This window comes from Simochromis diagramma, unplaced genomic scaffold (assembly GCF_900408965.1).
Source record: "Simochromis diagramma unplaced genomic scaffold, fSimDia1.1 OVJJ01000101.1, whole genome shotgun sequence".
Lineage (NCBI taxonomy): Eukaryota > Metazoa > Chordata > Actinopteri > Cichliformes > Cichlidae > Simochromis > Simochromis diagramma.
In genome coordinates this window covers 35,031-52,161 of record NW_024387039.1, presented here as the reverse complement: position 1 = coordinate 52,161, position 17,131 = coordinate 35,031, and the positions used below count along the sequence as shown (strand labels likewise).

General features: G+C 35.4%; 2 protein-coding genes and 1 long non-coding RNA gene across 5 annotated transcripts; 1 reads left to right on the top strand and 2 right to left on the bottom strand.

Moving 5' to 3' along the window:
• Positions 1-4,780: 4,780 nt before the first annotated feature.
• LOC120741028 lies at positions 4,781-5,572 on the bottom strand. The gene is made up of 3 exons (XR_005697540.1): positions 5,098-5,572; positions 4,935-5,017; positions 4,781-4,856 (listed from the first exon to the last, which is right to left on the bottom strand). It is a non-coding gene; the product is annotated as an uncharacterized LOC120741028 (long non-coding RNA).
• Positions 5,573-7,280: 1,708 nt separating this feature from the next.
• On the top strand, positions 7,281-13,199 carry LOC120741033 (G2/M phase-specific E3 ubiquitin-protein ligase-like). Of its 2 annotated transcripts, XM_040043624.1 has the most exons (14): positions 7,281-7,455; positions 7,873-8,065; positions 8,144-8,256; positions 8,818-9,127; positions 9,365-9,444; positions 9,585-9,640; positions 9,752-9,779; positions 9,867-9,886; positions 10,000-10,089; positions 10,186-10,496; positions 10,641-10,828; positions 11,163-11,335; positions 12,265-12,479; positions 12,762-13,199. In XM_040043624.1, the coding sequence occupies exons 2-14, from the start codon at positions 7,873-7,875 to the stop codon at positions 12,995-12,997; spliced, it is 2,013 nt and encodes a 670-aa protein (XP_039899558.1). In that variant the 5' UTR covers positions 7,281-7,455; the 3' UTR covers positions 12,998-13,199. The 2 variants fall into 2 exon arrangements, with proteins under 2 accessions (XP_039899558.1, XP_039899556.1); XM_040043622.1 differs by lacking the exon at positions 7,281-7,455 and having other exon boundaries at positions 7,509-8,065; positions 12,762-13,198.
• A 228-nt stretch (positions 13,200-13,427) lies between these two features.
• LOC120741035 lies at positions 13,428-16,572 on the bottom strand. Of its 2 annotated transcripts, XM_040043625.1 has the most exons (5): positions 16,533-16,572; positions 16,177-16,280; positions 15,034-15,775; positions 14,496-14,714; positions 13,428-13,852 (listed from the first exon to the last, which is right to left on the bottom strand). In XM_040043625.1, exons 2-5 carry the CDS (start codon positions 16,271-16,273, stop codon positions 13,654-13,656), a joined length of 1,257 nt encoding a protein of 418 aa, XP_039899559.1. In that variant the 5' UTR covers positions 16,274-16,280; positions 16,533-16,572; the 3' UTR covers positions 13,428-13,653. The 2 variants fall into 2 exon arrangements, with proteins under 2 accessions (XP_039899559.1, XP_039899560.1); XM_040043626.1 differs by lacking the exon at positions 16,533-16,572 and having other exon boundaries at positions 16,177-16,443.
• Between the last annotated feature and the right edge of the window lie 559 nt (positions 16,573-17,131).

The window sequence follows — 17,131 nt, the reverse complement described above, 5'->3', positions numbered from 1 at the left end:
TTCTGTGACATCTTTGGCTGTGGTTTGCTTTGCAGACATGGTCCCACTACGTGATAATTTTTTGGCAAACGGTTCCCAGCACTTGTTACCATAGCTTCTCCAGTCCGCAGAGGTCCGTTTTCTGCTTTGTAATTATTGCTCTCTTCTGTATTTTTGGCCCACCACATTCTGAGATCGCCAATGCCAGCCCACCACATGTTGTAACTGGTATTTGCTGCCTGACAACAGCGTCCACTTGAACTTGCAGAGATCAGCATCCCACTGAAATGTCTACATCTTGCGTGAGATGTGCTGACATTATCCTTTTTTGTGTTTGCTGCTTGTTGTTTTTCATCCTGGTGAGAAAATTTAAAATGAAAAATAAAAACTTTAAATAACAAAATAAATATAGATTCAATAACATTATAAAAAATTAGAAAGATAAATACAGTGATTGTATATACATTTATTCGAGTCCAGCATAGCTCAACAACAATGTATTTCAAAATTAGATTAGACAAAAACTACTACAGATGCCAGCCATCTCTTTGTTTAGCTGCTGTTTAGAGCATGAACTAGTGCTATTAGATCCAATTTTCATTGTTCTCACATAATAACATTAAAATTTAAAACACACTCACCTATTATTTCTCTCTCTGTATATATCTGTATCATCTATCGATGGATGATATTAAAATGTCTGTCTTTTTTTTAAAACGTATTGAGCAATCACTCCAACAGTTTAAATGCCTTTCATGACCGGCCTTTTTCACTCATTCTTACTCGAATACTACCGACTGACATTATTCTGAGAAATGATGAGACTTCTTGACGACCCAATTAACTCGAACTTTTTAGTTGCTCTAGAAGAACAAAGGAACTACGAACATAAGTCATGATATGAACCAGTATTTTGGCTGCCCTTCAAGATTATCGGATCAAAACAGGAACGACTGCCAAGAAGTAAGAATCAATGAAGCGAAATATGGCTCACTGACTGTGATATGCAAATTAAAAACATCAGTGGCCACAGTTTTTAATGGGTGATGAATCGTAAAATTACATTTTTCATTCATATCATCATCTGTAGGTTATGAGAATATGAGTCGAGATACATATTAATATCTACAGCCAATGATTAAAAACAAATATATTGTCACTGTTCAGGGATGTAATTTGGCCATTGGTGGTGTTGTTCTCAAGGCTTCTTCGAGGAGCATCCGGGAGAACTACTTTCAAAGTATTTAAATAAGAAGAAAGCTTGCTTTTCTTTAGAAGGTTCCCTTAATAAATATTTACTAGCAACCTCTTTAAAATGATAATTAAGGGTTTGTGTTTATACATAAAAAAACAAACTAAAATCATTAATCATAATAATATTTTTTTAATACAATTTAAAAAAAATTATATTATATATATTATATAATATCTATATATCAAACCTGTTTAGTGACAGCTTCAGTCTGCTCTGTGGGCACATCTGAGTGTGTGGTGGTTCTTCTTGATGATCCTTATAAAAATAATAAAATTACAACTTTACATGGAAGAACACAGAAAACTTACAGAACACACATGAAATGTATGTCTTTAGCAGAACTCATTTTCTCGATCTATATACTACATAGGTTTAGACAATTCAGTCTTGTCTTTGTTTATATGTTACTGCATTTACAGAACAAAATGTTAAGTGATATAAATGGTCTTCTACAACAGCATAACTAACAATAATGCTAATTATTCACTAACATCAAGTTATCTTTCTTTGCATTTTTCCTCCTTGTCCACAAGATTTATTGTAAATGGTGCTGATTTTTTAGTCTTATTTTTTACATGGTCATAGATTGTTTGAACAATCACATCAGCACATGCCCTGGCAGGGAAGGTTGTATATTCCTGAACTTACTGCTGGAATTGCAATAGAACACCAGTTTGTGCTCCTCTGCCTTTTGCAAAAACACTGATTATGGCCTGTCGCAACATAGGTTTTGCCTGTGTGACTTCTTTGGCTGATGGTTTGCTTGCAGACCTGGTCCCACTACGTGAATAATTTTTTGGCAAGACAGGTTCCCAGCACTGTACCATAGCTTCTCCAGTCCGCAGAGGTTCCCGTTTCTGCTTTGTAATTATTGCTCTCTCTGTATTTTTGGCCCACCACATTCTGAGATCGCCCATGCCAGCCACCACCATGTTTGTAACATTGGTATTTGCTGCGCTGACAACAGCGTCTCACTTGAAACTGCAGAGATCAGCAATCCACAATGAAATGTCTACCTCTTGCGTGAGATGTGCTGACATTATCCTTTTTTGTGTTGCTGCTTGTTGTTTTTCATCCTGGTGAGAAAATTTATAAAATGAAAAATAAAAACTTTAAATAACAAAATAAATATAGAATTCATAACATTATAAAAAAATTAAGAAAGATAAATACAGTGATTGTAATATACATATTATTCGAGGTCCAGCATAGCTCAACAACAATGTATTTCAAAATTAGATTAGACAAAACTACTACAGATGCCAGCCATCTCTTTGTATTAGCTGCTGTATTAGAAAGCATGAACTAGTGCTATTAGATCCAAATTTTCATTGTTCTCACATAATAACATTAAAATTTAAAAACACGCTCACATATTTATCTCTCTCTATGTATATCTATGTATCGATCTATCGATGGATAGATATTAAAATGTCTGTCTTTTTTTAAACAGTATTGAGCAATCACTCCAACAGTTTAAATGCCTTTCATGACCGGCCTTTTTCACTCATTCTTACTCGAATACTACCGACTGACATTATTCTGAGAAAATGAAGTGACTTCTTGACAACCCAATTAACTCGAACTTTTTAGTTGCTCTAAGAACAAAGGAACCTACGAACATAAGTCATGATATGAACCAGTATTATGGCTGCCCTTCAAGATTATCGGATCAAAAACAGGAACGACTGCCAAGAAGTAAGAATCAATGAAGCGAAATATGGCTCACTGACTGTGATATGCAAAATTAAAAACATCAGTGGCCACAGTTTTTAATGGGTGATGAATCGTAAAATTACATTTTTTCATTCATATCATCATCTGTAGGTTATGAGAATATGAGTACAGAGATACAATATTAATATCTACAGCCAATGATTAAAAACAAAAATATATTGTCACTGTTCAGGGATGTAATTTGGCCATTGGTGGTGTTGTTCTCAAGGCTTCTTCGAGGAGCATCCGGGAGAACTACTTTCAAAGTATTTAAATAAGAAGAAAGCTTGCTTTTCTTTTAGAAGGTTCCCTTAATAAATATTTACTAGCAACCTCTTAAAATGATAATTAAGGGTTTGTGTTTATACATAAAAAAATAACAAACTAAAATCATTAATCATAATAATAGTTTGGTTTATACAATTAAAATATATATATATATATATATATATATATCTCAACCTGTTTAGTGACCGCTTCAGTCTGCTCTGTGGGCACATCTGAGTGTGGTGGTTCTTCTTGATGATCTTTTATAAAAATAATAAAATTACAACTTTACATGGAAGAACACAGAATACTTACAGAACACACATGAAAATGTATGTCTTTAGCAGAACTTACATTATTCTCGATCTATAATACATACATAGGTTTAGACAATATACAGTCTTTGTCTGTGTTTATATGTTACTGCATTTACAAACAAAATGTTAAGTGATATAAATGGTCTTCTACAACAGCAATAACTAACAATAATGCTAATTATTTCACTAACATCAAGTATTTTCTGGGTAGCTGTTGCCATGTGTGGAGCTTACTATATCATGATTTTCATTACCAAAGTTTTCCTAAAAGCTGTGAAAGACTAATGATGTTTTTAATTCTAAAATGTATTATGGCACATAACATGGTTATTTGATGTATACAAAACATTTTTAACACATAGATGAGTTATAATTACTGTACATTTATGTATAGTTAACATCGTTATTTACTTTCATAAACATGCATAAAATGAATTAAATCACAGGAGCATAAAGAGAATTACAGTACGATTACAGTATTTTTACAAGCCTAATTGAACAATTGTAAAAAAAAGCAAAGCATACATTTAAATTTGATTACAACACACAACCTTTCAAATAGAAAATGTTTTAATGACATGCATAGATGAAAGAAAAAATGATGATACCTTACCTGTTTGACTCGTTTTCCCATCAGAGGAGTTACATAGAAGCCTTTTTGTTTTCTACTTTTTTTTCTTCCACTTCTCGGTCTCCACTCGGTAAGACTGAAAAGTATAATTTTGAAATAATTAACAATACTTTTTTAGATCTGATCTTCATGTAAAAAAGATTACGAACATGCAAACCGTCAAGGACATTTACTGTAATCCCAATTTATTGGACCGTAAAATGCTTAATGCTTCCTGTCTTTTGTTTAATTACAGTTGTTAGTCAAATAATCTCCTATATTTATCACATCAGAAATGTCATTCTAACCACATGTAATGCAGTTGAGAACATTTTTTTTAATAACACAAAGTCACAACGACAGTACCAAAGACATTTTAGACTAAAGCATGCACAAAAAACAGACAATTTCTAATGTGAATGGGAATATACATTACAGATTTGATAAATTCAACAACACCAGTGCGAATGACTTTCGTTGTGTAAAAACTGCACCAAATCTGTCCCAAAATTTTAATTATCCTCTTTAAACCTCACCTTCATCCTTTTTTGCCTACATCGCCATATTCTCGGAGAAGAGCATCATGTTTCCTTTGATATATCTGCACAAAGTCATCTAGTCTAGTGAGACGCCTTCGTTCAAAGCGAATCCGTTTCAGGTCCCATTGACTTTTTTCCATGATCCCTTGCGTTCGATTGTCTTCAGTGTAGTTCTGAAAATGGTAATGACATCATTTACACTTTGGCCAAATTCAGCATAATGTTTCTTTTACTGTATTAACTTATTCTACCTGCTTCTTCAACTGCGACCCACTATTGTACCGTTTACTGAGAAAGCCATACGCTGAGCCTTTCCCATGCCGTCCAAGGTCTCCTAAAGAAAAACAGAATTTTTAATCAATAAAGCACTTCAGTAACTACATATAAGTGTTGATTGACCAAAACAAGACATACCAAGCAGCATTCCTGACCACAAGGTAGCATGTGGTAGAAAGTACTTTGAAATACTTGAAATGAATGCTGGTGCATAGTACACATTCGGTGGTCCAGTCACATCAAGGTGGGCACTGGCAATTACTTCAGCAAAGTACTGTTTAAGTGATGAATGACCTATATCTGTCTGAAATAAAAATTTAAATATCACATAATTACAATGTTTTTTGATTCTTAAAGAAAGTCTTAATCTGTTTTAAAAACACAGAAATGTACTACAAAACGATGTTATTGGTGCCACACTATATCATGAACACAATTAATATCTTAACCATTGAAATCCAAGCTGAATTTCTTCAGCATCCCCATTCCCCGTCTGATCGATCAGCATTTTGAGGTTCTGCAGGTGTTTTTTCACTTCTGGTTAGTGATGGTAAATTTGATTCTTTTTACTGAATCGAGTTTTAATGAGTCACTCACCAAAGTGAATCGGGTTGTTTGAGTCATTTGATTCACTGAGTCAGTCGACCAGAGAGTGCAAAAAATGTACATTTTCACTCAAACTTAATTTGTTTCTCTTTTCATGTAAATCCTACTGCTAAGATGAATGATTCTAAAAGAAAACGACTATTTTATAGAGCAAAAAAGAGCAAAAACATTTCTTAAATTAAGCAATTTCCTTTCAAAATTGCTTAATAAACATTTATTTTATTTTATTTTATTAGTATTTTCCTTAAATGTGTTAAATATATATTTTCTCATCTAAATGTCCACTGAGCTGTGAGCCAGGGGGCGGTAATGCGCCTTAACATTGGTTGCCAACCAAGAAGAAGAAGAAGGAGCTGTGAGCCAGGAGGGAGGGGGTTCGTGAGTCCTGAGTGATTCGCTTAGGCTTACGATTCAGCACAGGAAGGAGGGGGTTAGTGAGTGAGTGAGTGAGTGATTCGTTCGCTCTATGACTCAGCACAGGAGGGAGGGGGTGAGTAGCTCAAATGTGCTGTTAGCATGTTAGCAGAGCGATGCTACTGTGAACTGAGGAGCTATTTTCTTGATTTGAGCTTCTACTCAGGTTTTTTCTTCCAGTTCAGAGCAGAAATTTTTTTGTTACGATACTGGATGTTGTGTTTTTCTACACAATTTTAATTATAAGCTAGATACATTGCTGCTAACAGCAACAGGGATGAGTCAGTGAGTCAGTTGGGCTTGTCAATCATGATTCATGAGTCAGTAAAGTGATGCGCGAGTATTGAACGATTCGTTCATGATTCGCGCATCGCTACTTCTGGTCCACTGCATGGACTTTTGAAAACAACTGTTGCACTTATAATGATGCCATCCATGTCTTTCAAGTCTGAAGAACAGGCCAGTAATCCAAAAACGTGCATACCAAATTTGTAGTGTTTCTGTAGTCTATAGTGAAAAAAAGCATATAAACAATAAGCATGCATACTAAACACAAACAAAGTCTAATCATTAGCAGAAACAACATTAACAAAATATAATTATAATAGAGATGAATTAGCAAGTCAACAATAACTACAAGGGCAAGAACACTAACACCAAAGAAATACTTAAAACAGAAAAATAACAATCGTACTCACAGACTCTAGCACAAACACCTCTTTTTGCAAAGATCCTTTGCGTTCTTCATGATGTGACTCAAACACCGGTGGAGAATGGGTATGTTGAAGTTATCCGTGTCTAACTGTCCTGTGATAACCTGGAAGCATCGCTCCAAAAGGTCTTCCAAACTTGCTCTGCAGAATGTTACAGCAATGGACTGGAGAAGCACCAGTGAGCCATCACATATGATCATTACTGGCCTTTTGTTTGCCCTGCTTCCATACATTCGTGTAAGCTCTGTTTGAAATGCTTGTAGAAAATATGTAACAGAAGCAGTGGTATGGTCACATGTTACAAAAGTTGCTGTTGGTAGAGGTGATGATCCCTTGAAGGGATTTCTTACGGTGGCCCCTAGAGACAAAGCACACGCAAAATACAAAACACATGCAAAATACAAAACACATGCAAAATACAAAGCACATGCAAAATACAAAGCACATGCAAAATCAAAAACAAATGCAAAATCAAAAACACATGCAAAATACAAAACACACGCAAAATACAAAGCACACGCAAAATACAAAACACACGCAAAATACAAAGCACACGCAAAATACAAAACACACGCAAAATCCAAAACACACGCAAAATACAAAACACACGCAAAATACAAAGCACAACGGAAGTGCTCCAGGACGCTAGGGGCAGTGTTGAGCTCGATTTGCAAAATAAACGGCAAATTTGTTGCAAACACACGGAGATGGATACCAGCAGAAAACACCAGCAAGGATAGACCAACCACGCCTCATAATAAAGGTAATGTGCAAACTGTTGTTAGTTTGATTGTTGTTGTTTTTTTATTACTATGAACGCTTGGTTTATGCTTTGCTCATGGAGAACTGGTTTAAAAAAATGGATAAAAGTATGAAAACGTCATGTTTTAGCGATTTCTGTCCCTTGCTAAACATAAAAAGTAGCATGCTGTGCCGTTTATATACATATATAGAATGAAAGTTAAGATAAAATATGTAATCTTATTTGAATATTTTGCTCTGAGTAATTGATTGAAAAACATTCTCATGGTCAAACAAGTATTTGCAAGTGAGGTTATAAAAATCTAAGTGTAATGTTTTTGGTTCAGGAGTCTTAATGTAAGATGTGAAATACTTGTATTTTCTGTGGGTTGTAGTGAATCTTAATTTTGTAAAACATTTGATGGGGTCATTTTTACAGATGTACTGTCCCTTCTGTGGACACCTCTTGGCAGACAGTCCTGCCTTTTGTAGTCTATGTGGTAAAAACATCAAGTTTTTAAAGGACATCACCAGCACTGTGTCGAGAAATCCTGCCCTTGGTGAAGAGGCAGCAGCTCTTCCATCTACCAGTTCCAGCATCCTGACTGGCACAACTATACAGACTACACAGGGTAAAAAACATATTTGTATTAAATAAATCTTCTTAACTGTCCGTTCCCTAAAATAATAATTTTTTTTTCTGTTTATAGCTGGGAAATCATTAGTGGAGTCATTTAGAAAATTTAGGGATGTGAAAGAAAGGGAAAGAAAGGCATTTTTTTCAAAGAAACACCAGGAACAGAAGGACCAGAAACCAATTAAGGTATGTCATAAATTTGAACGTGGAAGTTGACCACTTTTGTTGCTAATACAAAATCCAAATTACCTGTAGCACTGCCAAGGCATCGCTGTAAATTTCCATATGCATATGAAAGGAACTGTATATATTGCAAGGGTGGCCAACTATGTCCTCTACAGCTATGGACCCCCCCAGACTATCTCTGTTTAATTTACTTTGAGGCTGATTGCTGTTTATTACCTGCATATGGTGTGTTCAGCTAATCACAACCTTGGACATTAGTGTTTCTCGGGGAACGTTGAAGAAACTAGAAACGATCTAGTTGCCGCTCTTGGGGATTGTAGTTCACCACTGATACAGGGCTTACAATTGTTAACCTGATCAGAATTTCTTAATTGTCAGCCTTTGGTCAACATTCCTTCAATAATATATGCCCCCTGTTAAAACTATATTTAGTCGCTAATGTTGTCTTTTGAGTCACAGCACAGCTGGATCACAACTACAGATCAGAAATAAAATGGAAGACAGGGAACACCATGTAGGAGCAAAGATGTAAAAACATGTTATTGTTAATCTCATTCCTAGATACAGATTGGCATCATGAGAAGGACCAGTGATGGTATAAGACCTGTTCGAGGAAAGTCACTTCCAGTTGATGTTCATTCTCACTGGTCAACTGAGCAAATCTTGTCTGCCGGCGTGAAAAAACATAAGGACTTTAACCAGGACATGGCCGATGGACCCTATGTACTGCTATACCCTGATGCAAGGGAAGTTAACACAATTCCTGGAACCAACACCCCTTTCAACATCCAAAAATACAAGGATGCCATAGGGAAGGCCTATCAAAGAGTAACTCTCTACATTTGCAACCATGATGACTTCTTAAATTATGGTTAGTGATTCTGATAATGCAGTGACAATCATAAATTTTCGATATTAAAAATAATTCAAGATTTTTCAAAAAAATGTTGATCAGAGAGTGACATGGTTTTGCCACAGATTTTAAATATATTTAAATTGTGATTTATAGCCAAAGTGTTCTATATGTTTGCTAATTGTTCGATATAGCTTTCAATACATACATATATTTAAATTAGACTGTATGTTTTGAATCATTGAATATTTGCAGATTGCAACACAGAGTGTGAATCTGAAGAGGACAATGAAGTTCAAGTAAAAGCAGTAGAAAGCCCACTGTCGGACACTGTGGTTAGTCTTTTTTTCTTTACCATTGTTTTGTGTGTGTGTGTGTGTGTGTGTGTGTGTGTCTGTGTTTGTATACACCAATATAATCAAGAAAAGTTTAAAGTTTTAAAAAGTGCTGTTAAGCTTATTTTACTACTTATCAGGTATGGGATTTTCCAGATAATCACAGCACCCCGGAAAGAGCACCTTCAAGAAATAGGTAAGTTTTGTATTGTGGAGGATACACTGCGGCGACCGTGAATAGTGAGGAGCCAAAATACATTATTATGTATTATATTGTAAATTCTGAAATTATTTAAATTCTTTACAGGGGGTCAAACTTGCAAACTTCTTCTGAAGTAAGACTCTGAAAAATGTCATTAATAATTGTCATACAGGCTACAAACATAAAATATATTAACTGTTCATATATTTTTGATATTTAGACTCAAGGTCCCTGCTACAGGTATGTTTTGGACACAGAAATTTGTGTATTGAGACACTAGACCAATAAAATCTTAGTTAACTTTAGATTTTAAGAAATGTTCTACTTTGCCCACTAAATGTTTTTTATTGCAGCACATACACAAGTGTTTATGCACCGATTGTAATTGATAGTGACTCAGACAAAGAAGTTCTCATCGAAAAGGATGAGAGTGAAACACAAAGGTAAGTATACATTTAAATGTGAGAATGTAAATATGCTAAAAGTGAGTATTAACATCCTCATTTTATGTGATATTAAATAATTTTTTTATGTTCTAGTACAAATGGCCTGACTGCTGCAGAAGTACTTGAAGAGCTGGCGTCTAAGACAATAAAAACATCTGTCAGCAGATTTAATATAAACAGAGCAAATGTTTGGGACGGAGCAGCTCGGGGCTTTAGACGTGTGTCTTACAACCCAACTGATGATATACTTGTGAAGTTCAGCGATGATGCAGGACAGCGTGAAGATGGAATGGATAATGGTGGTCCTAAACGTGAATTTTTGACATTATTAATGAAATGCCTTAGATCACGACGAATATTTGATGGACCTGAGGACAGCAAATTTCTTACATTTGACAGCGCTGGTGAGAAAGTTATACCATCTGACTATAAAATTAAATTAATACATTCTGAAGTTAAGCTTGGATGATTCATTGTTTATTAAAATAAAAAGGCATTTAATTTAAAGCATTATTTTAGCATAACTAACTAAATACATCCATTACCAGCTGCAAGAGAGGATGAATATTTCCTTGCTGGCAGAATGATTGCCACATCATTGGTACATGGTGGTCCAGGGCCTGCCTTCCTCTCCAAGACACTCTACCAGCATCTGATTGGGACAACAAAGTCTGATGTGGTGGAGGTCACAATTGAAGATGTAACTGATGAAGCTACAAAAGCTTTTCTGTTGGAAGTATGTTGATTTAAATATTCTATTTTAAAACTACAATTTCTTTTGTTATCACAAAGATTGATGTGTTAATTGCACATTGGACTGTAACACTGTGCTCCAAAGTAGTTGTAATTTTAATCAGCATGCTAAGTGTACCGATGTTTGTTAATTATGAACAAAGATAAATGTTTGACTTTAAGTACAGGAGTAGAAAACAATACCAGAATAACATGCTTTAAAATATAGACCAAACATTGAAGTGCACTAGTAATTACATTTAAAATAATTTTGATGTGAACGTCATGCACAACAACCTGTGATACTGCAATTTTCTTTTTTCTTATGTAAACACTAGATATCCAATGCTGCAACGCTGAAGGAACTCCATGGGTGCATTGAAATGCATTGCAGCTTATTGCAGACAGCTGGCTGCTATGGATTTCTGGACTCTTTAGATGGTAAAGGCAACATCATTAAGGACTACCTTAGGTGGTACATCATATACCGCAACCACTTCTCAATCCAAAGGTAACATATTTGTAAGTATTTGGACTGATACAAAATAATGGGGCAATGTAGCTACACTATTTTAATAATAGTTTTTTAACAAAATTGTTTTTAAACCGTAAGCAACACTATACTGAATTGATAACAGACCACAGCTACAGAAGTGGTCTGCCTATTTTTTTTCTAATAATTTGTATGTTTTTGCTTAATTTTACAGTTTTGCATCTTGCCTTTTTATTTATTGTTTCCATGGTTAATTATACTTGTGTTTGTTATACTAATGTTTGCAAAAAGGTTTTGAGTTATCATGCATGTGGTTTATTCAGTATAGAAAAAATCATGTGAAGCTGCAAGGACAGAGATCAAATTTCAAACTTTTGAACACTTATTCTATTAGAATTCTTGTTACTTATCAGTCCCCACATAAAACGGACAAAGCTGCAAACACTAGTTCAGCTAGTGACCATGTTTAGGCAGGTACTTTAAAAAATCCAGTGCAAATTTGATGTTTGTAGGTGGTTTGATCTTTTACATTATTGGTTTTATTGAGAATAAACCGTACTGTACTGGCTGAAAATGCATTTGCAACATTGTGGCTGAAGTAAGTTAAGCTCCAGTTTGCAACATTCCCTTGCTGATGAATACAAATGCAGATGTTAAAATATAAATTCTGAAGGTGGCATGGTGGAGCAATGGATAAAACAGACTGGGATTCAGAAGGTAGCACGTTTGATGAGAGCACACACACCAGGTGTGTCCTTGAGTAAGACAGCCAGCACTAACTCACTGCTCACCCCAAGGGTGATGGGTTAAATGCTGAGATCTAATTTCCCCCTAGGATCAATAAAGTATTTAAAATTCATTGTGCTTTTGGAATAATTAAAATAAAACATTCAAAAAGTGTTTTTCATGTTTTTATTGTAGTGCTGATGACAATTTTCCCCTTATAGATTTAAGGATGGCCTCGCAACACTTGGTGTAATCCATGCCCTGCAGCAGCATCCTTTGTTGTTCCAACCCTTCATGTGCTCAAGACCAGAGCCACTGACATCTGACTTTTTAGAGGACATGTTTGCTGTGGTCCTGAGCGAACCTGGCAGTTCAAGACGGCAGGAAGAAACCAGGGTGCTTGGATTCTGGCGAGACTATCTGATAGACGCTGAAGGTTTGTATAATACAAAACTTGTACTGCAAACAAATTACTACGATCAGTGCAAACCAATAAAGCAGCTCTTTCATGAATATTACTTTTATGATGTTTTTTAAGTTTAAACTGTCAGGTGATATTTCTGCTATAGAACAGGTATTTGTGCTATTAATCTTGGAAAAAAAGGAAAAACATAATACTTTGGAACATTTGAGGATCCAAGTTTCTGATATTCTGCTTTGTATTTGAAATTTTTAGAAAATAAAGATTTATCTTTAGCTACATTCTATTTAATTCTAGATACCAAAACAGCAGTCTCCCTACAAGACATACTGATGTTTGCCACGGGCCTAAACAGCATTCCACCAGCTGGAATGGAACCAAGACCAAGATTGCTGTTTGGTGATGCATCACGTTTCCCAATTGGGAAAACATGTGCAAACACCATTGTGATACCAATGGCTCAGTCATATAAGCAGTTCCAGGATGATATGGACTTTGGAATATTAAACTCTCCTGGTTTTGGTCTGTATTGATCGACTTACAGTTTGATCCTCATACTGTAATGTAGTCTTCATGTCAACTGTGTTTTTGTTGTTATACAAAAAGGTTTGTTTAAAGAAATTGACTAGATATCTGTTGGGCCAAGGCCTTTGTTTTAGTTACAATGCTAAAGTAAATGTCTGTGATTTGAAATGATTACTTTTAGTACCCTTAGCTTTAGAAAGAATTCCCTTTATATCTATTCTAAATGGTGAATAGTAGTATTCATAGATATTGTACATTTTACACAATTTGTATGTCAGTGCAAAGTGTAATTTGCCTTGTTAAGGTTACCAATAAATCTTATTACTTAAATTAGAGTGTTTTTACTCCTTTATTTTATATCAACCTGTATTAATAAAGCTAATAATACCAACACGTGTCTTGCATTTAAGGTGGAGGTTAAGAGAGTCTTCACAATATCATCTGTTAGGAGAAAGAATTTATTTGATCGCACTGTCACAATTGATATTCTTATTTGGAAAAACACAAAGGCAATTTTTTTTAAGTGACTATAAACTGATGAACTATAATTGTGTTCTACTTGAAGCAAAAAACATTTTTTTTAGCCTTAACAAAAGTGCAGGTGGTGCATTATTATAACCACAAAGTGGAATCCACAGTTCTGGGATGTGTGGGAACCTTGGCATTACAACCCAGCAAGCCTTTTTAGTCTGATGTAGTTCTCCACACAAGATTCAAATGTCTGGGATGAACTGAAGCCACTGTTTAGTCCTTCAAAATATTCCTGTAGGTGAGGGTCTCCACAGAAATCGGGAGTTGAACTCATCCTGAACTGGCTCAGCTCTTGATGTCCAACTGCAAGGCCACAGTCGCGTCCACCAAACCTAAAAGTTTGTACAAGGAAAATCTTTAATATTAAAATACTAAGAAAATGCAAAAACATCCTTGTCTCTGTAAGGGGGGGGGAACTATGCTTAAAGTGAACATATGCTTTTGCTTAAGACCATTGGCTGTGTTATGGCATCGAATACAATAGAAGGTGGTCAGAGTTCCTGTAACTACCTGTCTTGAACAGGTAGTTATGTTGCTGAAAACATTGGCAGATTTTTGTTATGTATTTAAGGAGATAATATAAAACAGCTTTTCATAAATTTTAGCACTGGAATCAACATGTGAAAAAAGTAGACATATTTAGTCCAAATTTTTGGTGGTACAAACACTGTGGTGTCTGTTTTTTATGACCATACAGTAAAAGAAGACTATATGATCAAGTGCATAGATCAGTGCGCCCCAGGGTGGCTGTGGGTACAATGTAGCTTGCCATCACCAGTGTGTGAATGGGTGGATGACTGGTTGTGTAAAGCGCTTTGGGGTCCTTAGGGACTAGAAAAGCGCTATACAAATACAGGACATTTACCGTTTATAGATTAAAGGTGCTAAAAAAAAAAAAAAAAGTCATTTTTGTGATTTCTACTTAAATTAAAGAATTTTGATTTTTCACATTTGTAATTGACAAGTGATACAAACCTATGAGGCAGGTAATACATCACATCCGGTTTACCAGATGGACAGCGTGACTGGCTAACTGGACGGATCAGGTGCGTGTTCCACTTTCTTTTGCATTCATCCAGATCCCTCTGAAGCACAGCCATGAAAATGAAGCGCACCAAGCACATGTGTTCATAACTACCATTAAAGAGGTGCATTTCCTTCATGTCACTCAAAAGGTCCATCCAGAACTGTGTTCTAAAAAAGACAAAAACATACCATCAGATCACAAATCACCAGCCTTCAAAGCCTCACTATTTCTTACATTTATGAAATTGTTTCTTGAGTTGACGTAAAGTGCGTGCATTTTGGATTTCTATTCATCTCTCTTTCTTTATTGACTATTACAGTTTATATTTTCTATCTTATACTTGTATGTAACATAATGGCTACACATTGAAGCTATAAAGGAAAGGTGGTGTAATACACATCAAGGCTTCTGCATCACAGACTATATATTACAGCCACACTTTTATCTGCTTAATATAGTTGTTTCTTGAAAAATTTTAAAACCTACCGCTGTTTTCTGAAGTACGACCACCAGCTTTCAATTCTTTGATTTGTTATTGAAGATCCATACATATGACTGGCAGCTCCTGCAAAAAAATCCTGATGAGATGACCGTAAGGCACAATGCATTGCTGCCATCGTCCCATTTTCAGTGCCGCAGTCTGTGCGAAGTCGCACTGGTATGACTCCAAACTCTGAAGCACACTGAACGTAGTGTTGAGCTATGACTTCTGGGTTGCTGTTAGTTGCTCCGCAAACCAACCATAATACCTTCCGCGAATAGCCATCAATACAACCACTGATAGTCAAACCATATGGCTTTAATTTGTCATATCCATCAACATGCCAAGTGTGGTTTGGTCCAGGTGAATCGTAAACTCTTCGTACAAACTTTTTCCTTGAGCGCTTTTGGACTCCAGATGGGTCGAGCTCTGCCATTAGCACCATGACATCATGCCTTTTCACAGAAAGATGGCGTTTCTGACGCAGTGTCTGCCACATTGAACGGTATCCATAATGTTGACCAGGTCCCTTCAGCTCTTCTATTATTGCAGCACGAATCAAGGCCTGACTTGAGTAATCTTTTTTGCGGGACAGTGATAAACTTCTTAATCTACATTTAAGTGTGGTCAGACTGATCTTCTGTTTATGTTTTGAGGCCAAAATGTCCAAAATTTCATTATAGGAGTAACCGTCTCTGAAATATTTCTGAATGAGGTCTTCGATGGAAATGTTTTCTTGAATTGATCCTTATAAACAGAATTAAAAAAAAAAAAAAAAAAAGATGGGAAATGGTAAAATAGATCATCAGACAAGAAATGTGCAGTTTTAAATAACAATGACATTTTAAAACCAATGTATTGTTTCATTATTAAACTAAATTAATATGTTGCTTATTTGGGCCTCAGTAAATTCAAGACAAATAAAGTCTACAACTATAACCCTAACCTGGACGACTAAGAATCTTCACAGATATACCTTAATGGTTTAAATGATTGCAAAATAACGTGTATGCAATTTATATAACATAAAAATAATATAGTACATAAGGACTGCATTCAAATGTAAATAAACTGTAAACAGCCAAATGGCAGCTTTGTGAACTGGTTGAGACAACCTTTTTTTAATATGTAATTTGTGAAATACTTACTGTTGTCGACAAACGCCAAAAACTCAATATGTTTGCCACATGAACCGCAGAACTTGACAACTTCTCCCACGTTATGGCCACAATATGGACAAAACATTCTTATCCTGAAAGACACAGCATTTTTCTTTTAAAATAGAGTATTAAAACGGCAAAGGGCAGACCTAAGCTAAAGTGTATATACACAAACGCATTTCCAACACAACAGCTACGTTGCTAGCGTAAAACAGAACTTCCAAAACACAACTACCTACATAACTTAAATTACACAATCGAGAGTATATGTGTATTAGTTGTTGATTTATAGACAAACACTAATATATATTCAAATAATTAAAAAAAAAAGAAGGTTCATTTACCTTTTACTGCCACACACCAAATCCGGTCATTAGAAACGTCATGGCTTATGTAGCCACTAGGTAACAAAAACTCAACACTGCCCCTAGCGTCCTGGAGCACTTCCGTTGTGCTTTGTATTTTGCGTGTGTTTTGTATTTTGCGTGTGTTTTGGATTTTGCATGTGTTTTGGATTTTGCGTGTGTTTTATATTTTGCGTGTGTTTTATATTTTGCGTGTGCTTTGTATTTTGCGTGTGTTTTGTATTTTGCGTGTGTTTTGTATTTTGCATGTGTTTTGTATTTTGCGTGTGTTTTGTATTTTGCATGTGCTTTGTATTTTGCATGTGTTTTTGATTTTGCATTTGTTTTGTATTTTGCATGTGCTTTGTATTTTGCATGTGCTTTGTATTTTGCGTGTGTTTTGTATTTTGCGTGTGTTTTGTATTTTGCATGTGTTTTGTATTTTGCGTGTGTTTTGTATTTTGCATGTGCTTTGTATTTTGCATGTGTTTTGTATTTTGCATGTGTTTTGTATTTTGCATGTGTTTTGTATTTTGCGTGTGCTTTGTCTCTAGGGGCCACCGTAATTTCTAACTAGAACTTCATACACATAGTACGGA

Coding starts and splice junctions, on each gene's coding strand:
- LOC120741033 (XM_040043622.1), top strand. CDS start 7,855: ATGGGGTCATTTTTACAGATGTACTGTCCCTTCTGTGGACACCTCTTG. Junction 8,257..8,817: donor AGGACCAGAAACCAATTAAG/GTATGTCATAAA, acceptor TCTCATTCCTAG/ATACAGATTGGCATCATGAG. Junction 10,090..10,185: donor GATGAGAGTGAAACACAAAG/GTAAGTATACAT, acceptor TTTATGTTCTAG/TACAAATGGCCTGACTGCTG.
- LOC120741035 (XM_040043625.1), bottom strand. CDS start 16,273: ATGTTTTGTCCATATTGTGGCCATAACGTGGGAGAAGTTGTCAAGTTC. Junction 14,715..15,033: donor TCGTACTTCAGAAAACAGCG/GTAGGTTTTAAA, acceptor TGTCTTTTTTAG/AACACAGTTCTGGATGGACC. Junction 13,853..14,495: donor ATGTATTACCTGCCTCATAG/GTTTGTATCACT, acceptor ACAAACTTTTAG/GTTTGGTGGACGCGACTGTG.